General features: G+C 41.1%; 1 protein-coding gene across 3 annotated transcripts in view; it reads right to left on the bottom strand.

The window, feature by feature from the left end:
* The window catches only part of kif21b (kinesin family member 21B), a 73446-nt gene extending 58845 nt beyond the window's left edge, over window positions 1-14601 (bottom strand). For all 3 annotated transcript variants that reach the window (XM_056252425.1, XM_056252423.1, XM_056252424.1), the window contains exons 1-5: window positions 14383-14601; window positions 11909-12091; window positions 6488-6637; window positions 5013-5147; window positions 4558-4725 (exon numbers count right to left, since the gene is read on the bottom strand). In XM_056252425.1, the coding sequence (XP_056108400.1) occupies window positions 4558-4725; window positions 5013-5147; window positions 6488-6637; window positions 11909-12091; window positions 14383-14592 (846 nt within the window). In that variant the 5' untranslated portion in view covers window positions 14593-14601. The remainder of the gene's footprint in view (window positions 1-4557; window positions 4726-5012; window positions 5148-6487; window positions 6638-11908; window positions 12092-14382) is intronic.
* Between the last annotated feature and the right edge of the window lie 7281 nt (window positions 14602-21882).

The following is a 21882-nucleotide window of genomic DNA, read 5'->3' as shown; positions in this document are numbered from 1 at the left end:
TTAAAGGAGAATTACGGAGAAAAATTAACCTAGAGGTAATTAACCCATGGTTACCGAGTCGACCATTCTTTGGGATTTGTTTTCATGATAATCGAATGTAAAGAGTATTATCTCTAAAAACTGATTAGCTTATAACGCTAGTATATGGGGCATCGAATACAAGTTAAAAGAAATCGTTAGTTAATACCACTAACAAGGCTCAAAATAGCCTCACACTAACATGGTAGCATAATGAGGGTCCCTACATGCAAACCGAAGCATTGAGAACTGTGTAAGTGTACAGACAGTTTAAAAAGAAGATACTTTATAAAGACAGTACATTACGCGTACAGGCAGGAGCCATCTTTGGAAAACAGTCTCGACCAGTCGAGCCACGAACGCCGTGCTAAGACAGCTGAACTGTGACTTAAACCTATAGACCAGCTCACGTAGCACGGCGTTCGTGGCTCGACTGGTCGAGACTGTTTTCCAAAGATGGCTCCTGCCTGTACGCGTAATGTACTGTCTTTATAAAGTATCTTCTTTTTAAACTGTCTGTACACTTACACAGTTCTCAATGCTTCGGTTTGCATGTAGGGACCCTCATTATGCTACCATGTTAGTGTGAGGCTATTTTGAGCCTTGTTAGTGGTATTAACTAACGATTTCTTTTAACTTGTATTCGATGCCCCATATACTAGCGTTATAAGCTAATCAGTTTTTAGAGATAAAACTCTTTACATTCGATTATCATGAAAACAAATCCCAGAGAACGGTCGACTCGGTAACCATGTGTTATTAACCCCTAGGTTAATTTTTTCGCCGGAATTGTCCTTTAAAGGACAAGTTCGGTATTTTACACTTAAAGCCCTGTTTTCAGATCTTTTCTGATGAAATAGAACGGTTAAGATTGAAATTTGGACACATGCTGCTGGCCCGAGAATTTTTGGTTTCTGTGGTAGCACCCCCCCCCCCCTCCACAATGGCTGCATAGGTGCACTGGAACAGTCCTACGATTAACTACGATAAAACCTGTTGGAAAGCATCTTTTGCAGCGATTTTTGTGTGAGCATATCAGTGAACACCCCGGACCACTCGGTGAGTTTAACGTCTTTGTAAACGAAAGTTTAATGTGTTTTAGGAAGGATTGTTCCAGTGCACCTATGCAGCCATTGTGGAGGTGGGGGGGGGGGGTGCTACCACAGAAACCGGAAATTCTCGGGCCAGCAGCATGTGTCCAACTTTCAATCTTAACCGTTTTATTTCATCAGAAACTCTGACAACAGGGCTTTAAGTGTAAAATACTGAACTTGTCCTTTAAGCCTTAGGTTCAATCAAGTTATTGAATGTTGTCAAATGTTTTGAGAGTTGTTTATTTTTCTATTTTTTCTTTCTAATATTGTTATTACAGTCTGACCTAAAATAAATAGGAAAATAAAGATGTCCAAGTGTGTGTGTGTTTTTTTATATATATATATATATATAGTTTAATTTAATGCAATAAAAATGTAAAAGTGCTTGAAGTGTGTAATATAATTTAAAACAAAGTTTTATTTTCTGAAATAAGGCATACTGGCATAGTAACCCAAGTTAGGTTATTTCTGACCCAACTCCTGGGTTAAAAAGGGACCAACTAATTTCTGGGTTATTTAAACCCAGATATTGGGGTTGTTCTTTTGACCCAGAAGTTGGGTTATATTAACTACAGTGTTGGGTTTTTTTAACCCAAAATTTTGGGTCAGGTATTTAACCCAGAAGTTGGGTCAAAAAGAATAACCCAATTTTCTGGGTTGAAATAACCCATAAATTAGTTGGTCCCTTTTTAACCCAGGAGTTGGGTCAAAAATAACCCATTATGGGTTATTTTTGACCCAGGAGTTTTTAGTGTGTAGCATTGAGCCCTGATATATTAAAGGCACAGCTAAATGTAACTTATCACAATGGGTTTATGTGAAGATTGTAGGTGAAGTTCCCTTAAATTAATAATCCCTTAAATTAAATTAATATCAATTATACAGTAATGCTGAATGGCTATAATTAATAGCTAAAATTGAGAAAAATAATTACATGTAATAGATTAGGTGCGATTAATAGTGATTAATTATATAAAAAAAATGTGAATTAATTAGTTAATTTTTTAATAGATTCGTTTTATTAACATTTTAAATGTATTATTATTATTATTATTATTGACATTTTAGAAATTGCAAAGAAATTGATAATTTTATACATTTATTTGTTATTTATTTAATTGTTTACTAAAGATATAAATATGTTTGTCTACAAAAGTCATTTTAAGGATTTTGAAAAGTTTAAGATCATGGGCCAGATTTACTAAACAGGGCAAATTAGTGTGAGAGCGCAAAAGCACAGACGGCAGTGTAAAGTTCTGCCTGTGATCTGTGACTGACGACGCACAAATTAAAGATCACAGCCGAATCATTTCCATAATGACACAATCTACCCAGAGCAGCGCAAATTAGTGTCTGGTTTAAACATCCTTTTTGGGGGCGTTAAATAATGGCACAAATACCAGAAAATTGACGAGTAAACCACACTGCATGATTCATTTAAATATTCTCCTCCCATAAATATTGCGTCTGAAAGGGAAACTCCTACAAATGCATATGCAATGAGATCAGCCGCAACAATAACCCTGTCCACGCCTTTCAGCGCTGATTTTTCACTGCGTGACTTTAGTAAATCCTCACAGTAGTTTTTAACGTCAAAAGAGGGTTTGCGCTGGTAAAGCCTAGTTCACACTACATGATTTTAAGCCGATTTGCAAATCGTTGAGCTCGCCGACAGGTCAGGGTGTTATCGCGTGCAAATCGCGGGGGATTAGCGGGCGATGAACGCTCGCCAATCTGTTAGTATGAAAGAGCCAAGAACGCATCAAAGACGCTCGCAGACGCCTCGCCGAGCCCAGAAAAATATCTAGCATGCTAGATATCCAGAGCTGTCGCACGACTCAACCTCACGTGATGTCATGAGCTACAGCCAATCAGAGCAAGGCATGGGTTGAGGTCACCGGTATACGCGGGTAAATACGCGATTTTCAAAGAAACACGGAAGAAGACGAGATTACAGAAAGATGAGCAACATGTCGTCAAGAAAGCAATGGACTCCGGATTTGGAGCAAAATTTAATCGAACTGTGGCAGGAGCATGAATGCCTTTATGATGTTGGACATGAGATGTACCGTGTGTCAACTCGTGTAGTGCGTTACCTCCTGTTGCAGATCAATCATGTTGTGTCGTGTGGTGTGAACAGCTCAACAACTTGAACACTCCTGATTTCACAGAGAGCAAGTCATGTAGTGTGAACCGCACAGTTCAGCCCAACGTTTTAAAATCATGTAGTGTGAATAGGCTTAAAGCTGCTATAGGTAACTTTTGTAAAAAAAATTTTTTTACATATTTGTTAAAACTGTCATTATGTCCTGACAGTAGAATATGAGACAGATAATCTGTGAAAAAAGAGCTCCTCTGGCTCCTCCCAGTGGTCCTTTTGCCATTTCCAGAAATACACGCTCCTGGTCAGAAACAACCAATCAGAGCCAGGAGGAATGTCTTAGCAGTGTCAATCACGCTCGTGTACGCGCTGATCACACCCCTCTCTTGCACAGCGCGAGCCGTCGTTCAAACTCAAGATTGCCGGCGAGCTGCAGCTGTGCTTATGACGGAGAAACAACCTAAACGGCCAATTCTCGAGTGACACCTGCTCATAAAACAAAGAGGTAAAAGGAAAAAGACTGATGACGATAAACAAGCGAAAAAGAAAGAATTACACAGAGCCCATTGACTCGGTGTCAAAACTCTAGCCGCATAACATGTAGATAAAATGTCACGCACTCTGCTAAGCAACAATTGAAACCTGCTAATTCACTGGCTTGTCATGTTGCTGAAATAATGTACTAGCACACCTTATCTAGCATTATATATCGCTAGAATAATTACTTACATACTGTAACGTTAGTTACCGTTATATTAACGTCATCTTACTAGCTATTTTTTACTTATAGAAAGAGTGCAACGTTATAAAGTTACATGTAGGCTATTGCAAAATACATAATGATTTGAGGACCAAGTTTGTAGTCAAAGTATGGGCAGGCCATAGTCAATGTAAAGCATATTATTGACGTTTAGTCCCTATTAGTGAATGTGCCATATAACTTTTTATCCGCTGTTATCGGTGGCCCTGTTTACTAGCCTGCGCGTTCACGACAGGCTCCGCTGTGGAGGACGAGCTGTGGAGGGAGGGCTGTAGCGCAGCAGAGAGCAAGGGGCTGGGACCTGTAAGTTGTGCTTGTTCAAATTTTCAGGCTAAGTCAACGTTTTCTCAAAACTCCCTACTGCAGCTTTAGACAGTGTCTTCTGAAGCCAAATGATAGCTTTTTGTCAAGAACAGACTGAATTTTAATTAAGCACTTACTAAAAATCTTGCATTCCGCCCTTGAAAGACTGAAAAACAGCAGACAACTCTACTCGAATTTCACAAAAAACAACATCCCTGTTTTTAGCAACAAGGTCACCCTCGGATGACAGGATCTCATTTTTGGATGATTTTCGTTCGTACCAGGCCACAGTTGATGGAGATGCCCTCTCTCGCTCGCTCTCCCGTGGCTCCTGTGCGTTTGAGACGCTCTGATCCCGCCAGGTCCACAAAGTGAAACTTGGCAGTGAGCGTCTCGTACTCGGGCTGAGAGATAGAGCTGTCGGATACACCGTTCATCTCTCCGTTCACCTGGAGTGAGAGAGGGAAGAGGACAGAAACAATGACAGCTTTAAGCAACTAACACAAGCATCTTCTTAAATGACATGTGCGATCTTCAAGGTTTCTGCATTTTCCGTTTGCACAGACATGTTCAGTGTCGACGTTCCTAATGCCAGTGGTTTTATATAATCACTTTGCTTTGCACCGCAGCAGTCTGATTTGTAATACTTTAAAACTCGCGACCTGCTTAAACTTGCTGACGGCTTTGTAACCCAGTGGTTTAAGCTTCAGGCTCTCGTGTGTTGCAGTGTCAGTACCTGCTGTGGCTGAGGACACACTCTCATCTGGCAGAGGTGGATGGTGAAGATGGCGTGAGAGCGGGAGCTCTGGGCGTTCATCTGTGTGCTGGCGGTGGTGCGGGACAGAGCGCCCAGCTTCAGACACTGCAGGAGCTGAGGAGAACACACAGCAGACCGGCACTGACACACACATCTGCGGTGCACCGGTTATTCCAGTCACGGAAGCTTTTTATGCTCTCGCTCAGGTCATCTCAATAAGAGGCGTTTAAAACAAATACACACGATGCAAACAGGAAAACTACATTTGCATAGCATTTAACTTCTGTGATCTAGCATCATGTTTCTGAGTGAAAGCAAATATTCAAAGGGAAAAATCTTAGCGTGAAGCTTTCACGGCAGTTATCATAATAATGCAGCGTTTCCAGCAACAAACCACTACTTCCAATTTGTTTTAAACACTGTACTACACAAAAACAAACATTGATGTTTAAATATGATTATTTGTATTATTTCAGAAATTCTAGTTGTCATCTATATATATAAAAAAAAAATCAAATATTCAATATATTTCAACAACTACTATTAATAATAATAATAATAATAATAATATTTAACATTTTATTACTATTAGTTTTAGTATTAGCATTATTATATTGTATATTAAATATTGTTATTGTTATTTATTATTAACAACAACATTTAATATATGCACTACAACTATAATTATTACTATTAATAATGCTAATAATATTTAATGATATAAATTTGCTATATTATTATTATTACAGTAGTAGTACTCGTCTTCTATATTAATTGTTAACAACATTTAATGCATACTACTACTACTACTATTGATGATAATAATAATATTTAACATCATATTACTATTGGCATCATTTATTAAATGTTTTTGTTGTTTATTTTTTATATATATTAAATATATACTACTAATAATAAGAATAATAATAAAAATGATAATAATATTTAATATTATATTATTTGTTGTATTATTAACAATAACAATTGTTTAAATAAGATTCTTTGGGGGGGGGGGGCATATTTGTATATCGCTTTTTGCAGTGATATACAAAGAAATATTAATTACAATAATACATATTTATTAAATGCTTCAGTTCATCAATGTGTTTTCAACAGAATTATATAAAAATGGTGCTTTCTACTCTAATCGTAGTTAGCTTGACTACAGTTAAGGAAGATGGACAACTAGCTTGCTTACTACTAGCTTGTAGCAAACCTAGCTGTCGTTTTAATATTATATATTATTCGGATACAATTATTTTTCTCTGTTTTACACAGAGGCAAAAAATGTAAATTATTAATTTATACACAGCATTTTTGAATGCCGTGCACTGATGAACCATACACAATAATACCAAGGGCATAAAAAAAAAACGAAAAAGTTAATTTCTTTAAAAAAAAAAATCATTTATGCTGATTTCAAACGACTCCTGTGGATAACCCGGATATCTGACCTCCTCCTCTGAGCTGACCAGCCGTGAGGTCACTCCTGAGGTGTAGATCATTCCGCTCCCATCCTCATGGATCTTAATGTTGGACTTTCTGTTTCGAGCCTCGGGATCTCGTGCGCTGTCAAACAGGTCCAGGATTTCCTCGTTATAAAGCTGCAGGACAAACACACACACACACTGTGACCTTCAGAGGGCAAAGGTCAAAAGGCCAGAGCCCCTGCATGTTTGACCTCGGGAAGCCCAGAGACCACACAAGCTGATGGACAAGGAAATGATAAATAATGATAACGTAATTCACATAACACAACAGCACGACTGCGACTGGAGACAGAATGAAAGAAGAGAAAGAAGCGAACAAGGCCTTCCATAGCATCCTTTACTCGGAGAAGTGACACACAGGGACTTGATAAATTCAATTGAGGGTTCAAAACAATAAATCAAACTGCTAACATAGAAAAACAACGTACAAAGTGCAAAAAGGAGTTCTGGAAAGGACGAGACTAATGTAATAAGGGCATCTTAATGCCCTATTAAAGCCGCCCCAGGGGACGGCGTCCGTTCACAGCCGCGGGCCGCGAGACGAATCGGTGAGCCGCGTTTGTGCTGAACACACAGCAGCCTGTGCCAGACAGCAAGCGGCCCGGGTCGTTAAAACGCCCTGTTACAGGTTTAAACTCATTACCTAAGCCAGACTTTACACGAGGAAGGGGTAATCGGTTTACAGCTACACTGCTGCCTGTGCGCCTCCTTCTCGCCTGATGTCACGCTAATGACCCAGATCAAATAAATATGGACATGCGAGGGGGTTTTCTCCATGTCATCAAGATGTCAATCACATTCGTTACGAGATGATGAGGCCCAGATAAATTGAGTCCAGCCATCTTCCAACATACCCAACACACACTGTACAAAATGATTAATGACGATAGATAAAAGATTACAGCAGTATGATTGACAAGAAAATACTATTTCAGTCATTCTACTTTAAAGTCCCTGTAAAGGCAATTCTAAAAAAAAATTCTAAACACATTATAAAGGTTAGAAATGTATTGCTAAAACGTATTACAAAGACTGTGAACTGTGAAGTACTGAATTGTGGAGTTAGACAGTTTTTCAATCTCTGTGTTCCGGGTTTTTTGGGCGGGGCTAAAACGGGGCTCGATGACACACTGGAGCGCCTGAGCTCCTGGACACGCCCCTACTTGATGACACACTGGAGCGCCTGAGCTCCTGGACACGCCCCTACTTGATGACACACTGGAGCGCCTGAGCTCCTGGACACGCCCCTACTTGATGACACACTGGAGCCCCTGAGCTCCTGGACACGCCCCTACTTGATGACACACTGGAGCCCCTGAGCTCCTGGACACGCCCCTACTTGATGACACACTGGAGCGCCTGAGCTCCTGGACACGCCCCTACTTGATGACACACTGGAGCGCCTGAGCTCCTGGACACGCCCCTACTTGATGACACACTGGAGCCCCTGAGCTCCTGGACACGCCCCTACTTGATGACACACTGGAGCGCCTGAGCTCCTGGACACGCCCCTACTTGATGACGCACTGGAGCGCCTGAGCTCCTGGACACGCCCCTACTTGATGACACACTGGAGCCCCTGAGCTCCTGGACACGCCCCTACTTGATGACGCACTGGAGCCCCTGAGCTCCTGGACACGCCCCTACTTGATGACACACTGGAGCCCCTGAGCTCCTGGACACGCCCCTACTTGATGACACACTGGAGCCCCTGAGCTCCTGAACACGCCCCTACTTGATGACACACTGGAGCCCCTGAGCTACTGGACACGCCCCTACTTGATGACACACTGGAGCGCCTGAGCTCCTGGACACGCCCCTACTTGACGACGCACTGGAGCCCCTGAGCTCCTGGACACGCCCCTACTTGATGACGCACTGGAGCGCCTGAGCTCCTGAACACGCCCCTACTTGATGACACACTGGAGCCACTGAGCTCCTGGACACGCCCCTACTTGATGACGCACTGGAGCCCCTGAGCTCCTGGACACGCCCCTACTTGATGACACACTGGAGCGCCTGAGCTCCTGGACACGCCCCTACTTGATGACACACTGGAGCGCCTGAGCTCCTAGACACGCCCCTACTTGATGACACACTGGAGCCCCTGAGCTCCTGGACACGCCCCTACTTGATGACACACTGGAGCGCCTGAGCTCCTGGACTAGCCCCTACTTGATGACACACTGGAGTCCCTGAGCTCCTGGACACGCCCCTATGATGACACACTGGAGCCCCTGAGCTCCTGGACACGCCCCTACTTGATGACGCACTGGAGCGCCTGAGCTCCTGAACACGCCCCTACTTGATGACACACTGGAGCCACTGAGCTCCTGGACACGCCCCTACTTGATGACGCACTGGAGCCCCTGAGCTCCTGGACACGCCCCTACTTGATGACACACTGGAGCGCCTGAGCTCCTGGACATGCCTCTACTTGATGACGCACTGGAGCCCCTGAGCTCCTGGACACGCCCCTACTTGATGACGCACTGGAACCCCTGAGCTCCTGGACATGCCTCTACTTCATGACGCACTGGAGCGCCTGAGCTTCTGGACACGCCTCTACTTGATGACGCACTGGAGCCCCTGAGCTCCTGGACACGCCCCTACTTGATGATGCACTGGAGCCCCTGAACTCCTGGACACGCCCCTACTTGATGACACACTGGAGCCCCTGAGCTCATGGACACGCCCCTACTTGATGACACACTGGAGCGGCTGAGCTCCTGGACACGCCCCTACTTGATGACACACTGGAGCCCCTGAGCTCCTGGACACGCCCCTACTTGATGACACACTGGAGCGCCTGAGCTCCTGGACACGCCCCTACTTGATAACGCACTGGAGCCCCTGAGCTCCTGGACACGCCCCTACTTGATGACGCACTGGAGCCCCTGAGCTCCTGGACACACCCTTACTTGATGACACACTGGAGCCCCTGAGCTCCTGGACACGCCCCTACTTGATGACGCACTGGAGCCCCTGAGCTCCTGGACACGCCCCTACTTGATGACACACTGGAGCCCCTGAGCTCCTGGACACGCCCCTACTTGATGACACACTGGAGCGCCTGAGCTCCTAGACACGCCCCTACTTGATGACACACTGGAGCCCCTGAGCTCCTGGACACGCCCCTACTTGATGACACACTGGAGCGCCTGAGCTCCTGGACACGCCCCTACTTGATGACACACTGGAGTCCCTGAGCTCCTGGACACGCCCCTATGATGACACACTGGAGCCCCTGAGCTCCTGGACACGCCCCTACTTGATGACGCACTGGAGCGCCTGAGCTCCTGGACACGCCCCTACTTGATGACACACTGGAACCCCTGAACTCCTGGACACGCCCCTACTTGATGACACACTGGAGCGCCTGAGCTCCTGGACACGCGCCTACTTGATGACACACTGGAGTCCCTGAGCTCCTGGACACGCCCCTATGATGACACACTGGAGCCCCTGAGCTCCTGGACACGGCTCTACTTGATGACGCACTGGAGCGCCTGAGCTCCTGGACACGCCCCTACTTGATGACGCACTGGAACCCCTGAACTCGCCCCTACTTGATGACACACTGGAGCCCCTGAGCACAGGCTTCGGTTACAGAAGTGCAAGCCAAAATTCACTGCATTTTTAGACCTTCAAAGATTACGTCAAATGTGAACACGTCAAATGTACCAGTTTATAATGTTTATTTGTGTCCAGTTAGACTCAAATAGCTGTTGCGCATTATATCAAAAAATGCAATGATGTTGGATGGGTTTATGATAAGTGAGACGCTTGCGTTCCCTCTAGACAGTGTTATTAGCCTATTCGATTGCTTACTCATTACACATAGCAACACAGCTAAAAGTATTGCTAATATGTTGGACCTTTTATTGAAAGTAGCCTATATTAACCTGTCTTCATGCCTTCACAAGCACACGTAAGAGATGTGTTTGTGAGGTTTGAGTTGGGGAGGCATGTGACGCCGCACAAAAGAGGCATCTGCCAGTTTGTTTGAAAATATGCTGTATTTTTGTAATTCCTCTAGGTGCCACTCGGTTGCAGAAACTACACACTTCACCTTTAAACAAGGAACACATTGAATTAAACGTGGAATTGTTTTTGAGTGAAGATCAGGGTCCGAAATTAACTTTTTGGCTCACCTGCCACGGGGGCTGGTATCTAAAAATCCACCAGCCAAGCATATTTTTTACCGGCCAAAATAATAAACAGCCTTTTTGTGTCACATATACATTAATTTATATATAGGCTGTATTTAAACATTTGTCATTATATTTCTGGTATTTACACACATATTACACAATTTACACACATTAAAATAATATTTTTGTGGTGGTGCCTATGAAAATAGTTCTGTACAAATGAAATGTATTAATTGTATATTTAATAAAATGTATGCAATGATAACATATTATAATTATTTCAAAAAATATTTAGTTTTACTCTGCCTATTTTTTAACTCCATTTACTCTGACTGATCCGATCAGTAACTGAAGGACTGGAAATATCAGTTGTTTTAACCATTCATTAAAATGAATCGGTTCAAAGGAGTCATCAGTTCGCGAATTGAACGTGTCATTATCGGATGTGTTCGCGTTGTGTGATTATCCCGGCAGCTAAGACATCCCTCAAGATTTGTGTCAACACAGAAAACATTTCATCACTGGATAGGTTTTTCGTTTATTTAAAGTGTGGTTTATGTCAGCTGAATGTGCGGAACGCTTTTCAGAGAAGATAAGGTATTTTAGCACAATTCACACTCAGCGGTAATTCAGGAAAAAAAAATATCCGAATGCTCCACATGAAACTATGGTCTTCCGACCTTTTACCATCGTGTCGATTTATTTTGATTAATATGTGCCAGGGAGAGAGAGCAAGACAGCGCTTAGGAGACGGTGAAGCCTTGTTTATACTTTCGCTTGCCTCCGAAGAGAAAGAGCGTGCGCGCGACCGGGGCTCTCTCTCTCTCTCTGCTCGTTCTTCAGTTGCGCCTTGTCACTTTCAATTCCCATCCCGCAAACACAACAACTCCGTCATGTCCGTAGCCATCATGCCAGATATTTTATAACGTTACAAAATGCAATTGTAATAAACATTTTATTACATTACTATTTTGGTATGAACATTCACCCACACGGTGATAGCCTTTTGAGATTTACTCGCCAAACGGAAAATCTACCCGCATTTGGCGCTTGGCGGGTGTTAATTTCGGACCCTGGTGAAAATTGTAAGAAATCCTACAGTATTTTGGTTTCAGTGCAATTCAACCACAATCATAATAATTACCATCATAAGGAGACCTAAATGGCAGCAAAACTTCAGTATTAAAAACCCACAGTTCTATTAATTTTGCCAGTCTGGTTGTAGTCTCACCTCCAGGAACTGGGCGCTGACTTTGAAATCTGGCGGGGGAACGTCAGCGCGCTGTGCCTCTAGTCTGCGTTTTTGGATGCCCTGGAAGAGCTGTTGCACTGCCCGAGGGATGATGCCCTTCTCCTCCTCCGTCACGTTCACGTCAAAGCCAGTGCCCATGGTGTAGGTCTTTCCTGAACCAGTCTGCATCACAGAGCAAGACATTCACGTGTACACAAAACACACATGCACAACTAGTGATTAAGTAACTTGGCAATATTCAGACATTTTAAGATTCTCAGCATCAAACCTTTGTCACTTTCTATATTGGGACTTCATTTAACAATTTTGAGTCTCATTTGCGGTTATTAAATTGTATTATATAATGTATAACAGCAAGAAGCCATGCGCAAAATAAAAATTCTTAAATTCTTTGACCCTGAATGCAAAAATACTAGTTTTAACTAATAAAAAAAATACATTTATTAAATGTCATAATATTTACCATTTATAAAACTGAAGTGATCACACTTACTTCCTTCAAATTGGCATAACTTTACAATAACAAATATGCTTCCACAATTTTATAAAACAGTTTTAAATAAACTTACAAAAAATTGTAGTTGTGTCTTGATGTACATACATGATCTATTTAAATGAATCATATTTAAATCAAATTAAATGATAATTGTGATTAAATGTAATTTAATAACAACAACAAAAATATTTAATTTCATATGCACGTCGCTTGGATTTTATATCAAGAACTTTGACATGAAGTACGTTAAATTTTCCTGTTCATATTTTCAGACATGATTTTCAGCCAAATGTCTATTTTGGCTGAGAACCTAAAAATGTAGTTTTAAGGAATTTTCAGCCCCAAATTTCAAACCGCTGAAACTTTGAGGAAAACCATTATAAGAGGTGTTATTAGGCACAGCGTGAAGCAACAACAACCATGTTTAATATTCATCAAATTATAATGTCCCCCTGTAGTCAATAATTTATCCCTTAAAACTCATCTTTGATCACTAAAACTACATATTTAAAAGTTTTTTCCTTTAAAGAAAATTCTTCATGCCTTAAAATAGTTTGAATGTAACTCATTTAGTATACGCGGTTCTATGAATATGCAAATGAGCCCCGCCTCCACTCACTCACTCAGCTCAGAGATCCACTGGTTGACGATCTGATTGGTTACAAGGTAGTTTGTGACGTCAGAAATTTTGAAACCGTGTTTTTGAGACTGTCTTTGGTTCACTGCAGTTTTAAAGTCCCACTCCGATCATATTTTGAGCTATTTTTAAACATTCCCAGTGGTCTTTAAATTATGATTATGCCATTTTTAGCCAAAATCACAAAACCTGTGCCGTTTTCTGGGACTTCGCTTCAGCAGAGCGGCAGTAGCTCATTAGCAATTCGCCTCTGTGTTGTGGGCGGAGCCGTTGGCACAGAGACGCCCCTCCCCCTGCCCGTTGCTGAGAGCTCTGTCTCTCCCGCTAGCTTACACCCCAATACCTGTGGGGCAACAGTATTATATACACGTTAATTATTATTATCCGAAGTTAATCAAAGTTATCACCGATCATTATTTCACTCCAAGACGTCGCGTGTGGAGACGCCCAGTGGAGTTACTACGTCACAACTCCAGTCTATTTTAGCCGGCATTTTAGCGTCTGCTACTGATTCACAGCCATTTGAATGTAGAAATACTCAGAAATACAACTTTGAGCTTATTTTTCTCAAGATATGTCCTCTAACATCAGAAAAATGCCACAAGAACATGTTAACACCTAGAAAAACATTATTTTCATCGGAGTGGGTCTTTTAAGCAGAAAATACTCAGCAATGCTGTCGACTTATGAATTTACACATGGGTTGACTTAAAGCATATTAAAAACACCACATAGACATATAAACAACATTAAAAGCTTGATTTCCACCACAAGGGGACTTTAATAATTTCAGATAATTGAAATAACAATAGATCATTAAAAAAAAGCAGGGCATTATCACTATAGTATTCCTCTGTTTAAACAGTAAATAAAGCTACTGTGTTCTTTTAACGCGTGTGTCTCCGGCTGCAGGGTGTCCATTAGCAGAACTATTCCTGTCAGGTGATCAAGCGTTCACTTGTGTTTTAGTAGACTAGCATCTACTATCGTACATCTTCTAACACACAGAGTTAGTTAGAGTTTGAGCGATTAACCCCGATCGCCACACAATAGGTGCTGTAGACCTGAAGGAGCGTGTGACGAGTGAAACTCACAAAGACGCATCACCAAAGCGCTGAAGGAAAGGTCACGGGGTCACGGCTGTGTTAATACTTACTATTCAGAGAAATGAACGAGCTGACGATATGGGTGTGCAAACAAGGTTTAATACGATTCAGATAAAGTGTGTGAGCATGTTTTTGCTCATCTTTGAACCATTTTTGGCATCGCAAACAACTCATCTGTCACACAGATCGTTTTATCAAGTGTGTAAGACCTTACTTGTCCATAAGCGAAGACAGTTGCGTTGTATCCCTCGAAGCAGCCTTCAATGAGCTTGTGAACGCAGGCGCTGTAGATCTGGTGCTGCTGAGCGTCCAAGTCAAACACAAAGTCGTACGTAAAGGCCTTGTCTTTACCCAAGAGCACCTGGGGCTCGCCCGGAGTAACCAAGGTGCAGATGTGACATCCCTCAATCTTTTCCTTTGCCATCTGCGGCCGGATCCTGATGAAAAGAAAAGACAATTTTAAGTGAAAAAAAATCAAGTCATGCGAGAAATATTAGACAAAACTGAGAATCAACTCCGACACAGAACGGAAATGGTTCAATGTTTATAAAGCCAAAAAGCTGTCTGGATGGCTAGCCAACTCTATATCTCTCAGGTTGATAATACAGCATTATAAATAGAAAACTTATTTTCAATATTAAAAATATGAGAAGAAAACTGAGGTAGATGCCAAACTATCTTTAACTGTCACTGGCTGTCAATTAAAGGCAGGGTAGGTGATTTGTTCCAGAAACATTATTTGTTAAACTGGTTGAAACTAAGTATCTTCACATCCTGATAGCAATCACTAAGTTAGGTGGTCTAAATGTATTTATATGTATATATCCCGCCTGTGGAAGGTGTAGGACCATAAAATCACTGCATTCGGTCCGAATCTTTTCATTTGGCCTCAATGATTGTGCAGCAGTGCGGTGGTTCAGGTCAGTATATTGTTACCGCGGTAGAAAATGTCAACCGTAACAGATTTTTTTATTCCGTGTACCGCGACATGCAAATAAGTGGGCGTGGTTAACTCGCGTGCAGCGTGCGTGAGACTGAAACACTGAGAATTGTCAAAGAAACATGGAGAAAGCAGATCAAGAGGTTCCACAAAGGAATTACGCTTTCTAAAGGGTTGTTGTTAACGTGATATTTTCGGGGGGAAAGGCGCAGCAGTCACTAGAGCAGTGCAGGACCCAGGAGTGCACGCTCGCAACGGGAAGCTTGACAATAGCAGGTCATATATCAATATCGTAACGAATAGAAATAACCTTAAATAATGTATGGTTATCTGCATTTTTCCGTCTCAGTTACTTTTTAAACACGTAAATCACATTCAGCATGACACGCAAGTGGTTGCCGTGGTAATGAACATCCTGCTTGTTAAAGCGAACGTATAATCCTGTATCTGAGGCAAAAATTACTAAATATCTAGCGCGAGTTATATATTTCTAACTCCAAACAATTGGCCACTGAACCAGCTGATAAAATCTTCCTTTGATTCGATCCGTGATTACAACTTGACACTCAAATTAGCCGATCGCATTTTACTGATGCAAAAGACGCGCGTGTGCACAAGCACTGAAGCCCCGTTCACACTACACGCGACGCGATACCATTCATTTCAATGGTGAGCGAGCGACTTCCGGCAACACGCGCGACAGCGACCGTTGGCGACTAGATGGGGCGTGTCTAGCGACGCGACAAAGTTGAGAAATTTTTAACTTTATGCAAATGAAGAGCGATTTTCGCGAGCGACAACCAATAGGAGTGGAGCGCACGTGATCCTTCTTCTCAGCCCCTGGGCCTGCAGTGATGGATGGCAAGAAAGCTGATTCGCTGTCTTTTGGATGTCATACTAGTCAACCAGTAGTGGGAACGCCCACTAGCGACCTCATCGCCAGCGCCTGGCGACTTGCAGCGACAAAGTTGCGTGTAGTGTGAACGGGGCTTGAGAGAGAGCGCGTGTGTCAGTTGTTCACTGGGCTATGGTCAAATAATGACGCAGTTACAAGGTGTGTATAACTTAAACTACTTAGTCAACACAAACAGTAGCTGCTGCTCGGTTCATATTGCTCCTTCTAGTCACTTCTGAACTTGAACTTCTCTCGATTAAAGCTCCAGGTTGCCAGATATCACAAAAAGAGCAAAACAAGCCCCTTAAACGCAGTGTAGCCTGAGCAGACATGGCAAAAATGTAGCGGGGAACACATTTAAACGTAACTAGTATTACTAATATCCTACAAAATTAAAAGGAAGTAACTAATTTATTATGATTAGAATAGTTCAATATAAAATATTCAGATATTATAAACTGATTGATGAAGTAAAACAATAACATGAGATTGAAAAATTATTCAGCAACACTTTATTTAACCGATAGGAGTTGTATTTAATATGAATCATTTGGGGGTAGTTCATCTAAATTATATATTTTAGCTATCAAAATAGTTTACCAAATAAATAATTTACCAAATAAAAGAAAAATCAAACAAGGTGAAGTACTTTTCATTTCTAAAGTATTTGGGTTTATTTATTATACAAAGACCTTTTTGTATATTTTTCGAGAATAACTACATATATAAATAACTATATCGTGAAATATATCGTTACCGTGAAATAAAATTAGTCACACAGTGAAATGCAATTTTTGTCATACCGCCCACCCCTACATTGTCATATATAGCAAACTTCTGGGGACCATTTTAATAGCAAAGTACAAATACACCACAATTTGCAAAGGCGGCCCTACAAGATCAGCAAAACATAAAATAGACCACAAACACGCTGTCAGTAGCAGTTCAGACACGGACAGCGTATGTTAGTCACATTTGAAGCCTAATTCTGTGAGCTACATTGATCATTAGCATCTACAGCTGTGAGGGATGCTCAAACCCACCGAATGTGGCAGGAAATGAGAGAGAACCATGAATAATCAATTAACAAGAGCACACATGCACAGTCACACACACTCCGCAGAACGCAGACTCAATCCTTTCTGCTTCACACACACACACATCTATCCAAATCTACCCATCCTCCTCTCTCTGGCCTCAGCTGGGCCTCAGCCTCTCTTTTATCCCCTTCCTCAGTCAGAAGAGAAGCATAATCTATAGCGCATTGATCAGGAGGACAAACACAACACATGAGGCGCTCCCCTGAGAGGATCACACACTAAAAATAACCCCCACGCTGGAGGATTACACATCCGCTTTAAAGCTGTGAGCGAACGCGCCGTATCTTTACCTGCCATCAAACACTGAAGCACTCGAATACAGTCCTCAGATCAGTGTGTGTCGAAGGCACATCCTTATCGGCTTGATCCGTTTATCTTAAAGAGCCATGCGATTTATAATTTCCTCTGAGATAAAATGCTGAACGTCTCAGGGAGATTATTAACACTTTGCTAAATAATTATGTTGATATTTCGCATAACAAAGTCCTTTAATTCCCATGGGGCTGGAATTTAAATAGGGTTGGGACTAGCTAGTGCTACTGGTGTCATTATCAATTTTTAATTATGCAAAAGGATTAACTCAAATCATAAGCAGCATCTTTAGATGAGTCAGAGATGAAATCCTAAAAAAATAAAAACACGATATACTCAAACACAACCTCTATTTCGTTGTTTCCCAACGTGTCAAGGTGTAATTCAGAATATGGTTCGAGTATCTCAGTGGCTCTAAATTAGACACATAAACAAGAAATCATATGTTGGGCCTCACATTTTAATATCCGCAGTGATCCATCATTCCTGTCCGACAGTCACGTCACCCACGCATGCTCCTCACACATGACAGCGGGAGACATCTGCCCGCCTGCTGCCTCTGTGTGTGTGTGTGTGTGTGTGTGTGTGTGTTTGTTTGTTTGTGTATGTGTATGTGTACAAAACAAAAGGAAGTGTGTCACCAGTCTCCTCCGACTGCACTTCCTGGCCTGAAAAGGGAACTTCTTGCCACATCCTTCAGTTATTGCTGTCTAAGACCGTGGTGAAGCCACCATAACCACAGAATCATTGTCACGCTTAAACACTTTCAAAAAGAAAATAAAACATGTTAAACGTAGCTTTCTCGCAAAATGTGGCTTCTTCAAGGAATGCTGTGAGCTAATATAGTATACTTTAGCTACTACACTGTAGCATACTAGATTACAGCAGCACCGGTCACATGCTGTCCATGAACATTAATGGAAATACAATGGTAGTTAATGTGGTAAGACAGCTAACCGGAATAAATATCGAATATTTTATTATTATTTTTTTTTAAAAACACCATTTAAAAAAGTATTGCTACAAGACTTAAAACTGTATACACGTCTAGTGCAATAAAATTGCCTACCAGCAACTATGCAAAGTTCAACTCCTGTCATAGGTATGCAAAGCCAGAAAACCCTGAAATAACATCAGGAAGGGGTGCATATGTACCAAAAAACACACTTATAAATTTGATAATTTGATGAGAACAATAATATTGCAAAAAATATATTTTTGTCACAGTCACGTTCAGTTTGTTTTAGGTTCTTGGACTTTGACTTTTGTTTAAATTCATTAGATGCGTTCCTTGTTCTAGTGTCCCGCCACTCATCAGTCAGTCACCATGGAAACGAACACCAATCATCACAGCGGTTCTCTTTAGTTAATCACCATGTGTGTTTAGTCCCTCCCTGTGCCTCTTCAGTTGTCCGGTATTGTTCGTGTTACATGTTTACACGCTGTCTCGCATGTTAGCTGTCTATTTTGAGCTATTCAAATAAACCCTGTGCTATATACTCATCATCTTCGTCTTCCGTGGATTTGAGCATTACAATTTTAATATGTAATTTATTCCTGTGAATTTTCAGCATCTTCCCTCAGTTCAGTAGGGCTGCACGATATTGGAAAAAACTCAACTTGCGCGATATGAAAACGGTTTCACCAGATGACTGAATAGCGCTATTTGTAAAGAATGAGTCATTCTAGAATGATTGGGGTGATTTTGTAATGGAGTAAATATGCATATAAAATAATACATTTACATTTAGTCATTTAGCTATGGAAGCTTGTTTCCGCCACAGAATGAAAAATAAAAAAGGTAATTGCGACTTTTTATCTCACAATTCAGACTTTTTTTCTCACAATTTCGAGTTTAGATTAGGGCTGGGCGATATGGCCAAAAAATCATATCTCGGTATTTTTTGGTTAAATGGCGATATACGATATATATCTCGGTACTTTCTACGTTTTTCTATTTGGATAAAGAAAATCTGTATTTATTTAAAAAAAATATATATTTCACATCCTGCTCAATGATTTCCAAACAATGGTGATATTGAAGGATATGGAAACAAATATAGTGAATGTAATGTAGGCTATGCAGTATCCAATATATTATGTGCAAAAAGGTGGTTAAAATCACATTACATTGTAACATTACAAACTAAAAACAAATATAATTCTTTTGTTTTTAAAATGACTTAAGGCTAAACTAAAAATGAAAATAAAAACAAAAGCACAAACTAATTATATTAGCCTGCATTTGATTACCCCATTATAATGCTCACTTTCATAAAAATATACTTGTAGGTTTAAAATTCCACATATGGCACATTTATTGTCTCCAACAACAAATATTTTAGCAATAGCCTATGTATATTTTAGTCAGAATTATTGGGCTACTCTTCTATTGTGCTCGTCTGTTTGGCGCGCGTGCTCGCGGCGGCGCTCATTCACGGAAGCTTGAATATTAGCGGAGATTCACTTGCAGAAGCTCGTCCTCTCCTGACAGTGAAATGGACATATTTGTTTGATTTTCTAACATTTACAGATGGAGAATATACCTGTGAAATGTAAGTTAAGCACTGAGGAAAGCACCACGTCTCAAACGCATTAAACAGCGCAAGTATTTATCTGTCAGTCAGCAACAGTTTCTGTCAGAGCATCTGACAGGGCAAGCTACTTTAAACTTGTTAACTATATCTTACCAGTTATTTTAAAGCGCTTAATATAAGCTTGTGTCATGTTTAGGACAAATTGTAGGCTACCATACCAGGGGCGTAGCCAGTATTGGGCCAGGGCGGCACTGGCCCGCCCACATTACTCACTGGCCCGCCCAGGCAAGTTTGATAAAAATACATTTTTAGTTTATTTTTATTCAAATGTACCGTATTTAAGAAAATATATTAATATATACCTGATTTATTGTTGACTGCTGTGTGTGTTTAATTCGTTTTCCGAATAAAATGGAACTGTCGAATCAAGTTGTAGAAAGCCTCTCTCCGGAACGTTATTGGTTGCTATGGTTGCTGGGGGTTCCGACAGGAAAACTCTCAGCGGCGTCGGCGCCACAATAATGGCTAAACAACTTTCTTTAATGTGCTATTTGAAAAAAGCAAGAGTTGAGGAAGAAGACACGCCACTGCCTTCATCTTCCGAGTCCACCCAGCCCAGTTCTTCCGACTCATTACCCCAGGAGAAGGCTAGTCAGGTGCTGGTGGCGGCTGCTTCTTGCTCCCTCTCTCCCGATCAGCCTGACGTGGGTTTACCCGCCGATCTAACTGCGATATTATTATTTTAGCTTACTTTATTTTCGGGTGAACTGTCTTTGCACTGCTGACTAGCCTGAATAAAATAGACAGGTTATTGTCTACACTGGTTTGTCCAGCCTTTATTAAGCTCTGTTGGTTGAACATGATGATTTGCCGAATATAAAGGTGTAACTGTTTTTGCAGTTTGTCTATTCATTTTTCTACTCTCTAAGGTTAATTATTACTGAAGTCATTTTTTTCTATGAAAAACTATAGGCCCACTCACATTTTCACTGACCCACCCAAAATACAATTTCTGCCTACGCCACTGTACCATACACTTTCACTGCAGGAGCTCACACTGCGTCCTCCGCTATTTTTCAGATGTGCTCGTATCAAACTACTGTATCGATATAAACGGTATTGCCTCATTCCATATCGTGGGGATAAAAAATATCGATATATTGTACAAACTCGATATACCGCCCAGCCCTAGTTTAGATCGGAGAAATAAAGTCAGAATTGCGAGATATAAAGTCAGAATTGCGTGATATAAAGTCAGAATTTATTGATATAAAGTCGAAATTGTGATTTTGTAAAATCAGAATTGTGAGATATAAACTATTCTGAGGGGTAAAAAGTTAGTCTTTTTTCCCGCTTAGAATTGGCCTGATAACTCGCAATTGCGAGTTTATATCTCACAATTCTGAGAAAAGATGTCAGAATTTCGAGATATAAACTCGCAATTATGTGTTATAAAGTCAGAATTGTGACTTCGCAATTCTGTCTTTTTTTCTCGCAATTGCGACTTTACTATTTCTCAGAATTGCGACTTTATATCTCGCAATTGCGACTTTATTTCTCACAATTCTGACTTTATTTCTCACAATTCTGACTTTATTTCTCACAATTCTGACTTTATTTCTCACAATTCTGACTTTATTTCTCACAATTCTGACTTTATTTCTCACAATTCTGACTTTATTTCTCACAATTCTGACTTCATATCTCGCAATTGTGAGATAAAAAGTCGCAATTTAAAAAAAAAAAAAAATCTTCAGTGGCGGAAACAAGCTTCCATATTTAGCAGACGCTTTTATCCAAAGCGACTTACAACTGAGGACAGTTAATAAAATAATTACAAGCATAGATAGATAAATACAACAAAACAAAGATACAAATGAAATAAACAGTGCTTTGTTTTTCAGGGAAGTCTAACTGTATTCACGTACAG

Source organism: Rhinichthys klamathensis, unplaced genomic scaffold, assembly GCF_029890125.1.
Source record: "Rhinichthys klamathensis goyatoka isolate OS25496 unplaced genomic scaffold, OSU_Roscu_1.1 h1tg000095l_1, whole genome shotgun sequence".
Taxonomy (NCBI): Eukaryota; Metazoa; Chordata; class Actinopteri; order Cypriniformes; family Leuciscidae; genus Rhinichthys; species Rhinichthys klamathensis.
This window is presented reverse-complemented; position numbering and strand designations above follow the sequence as displayed.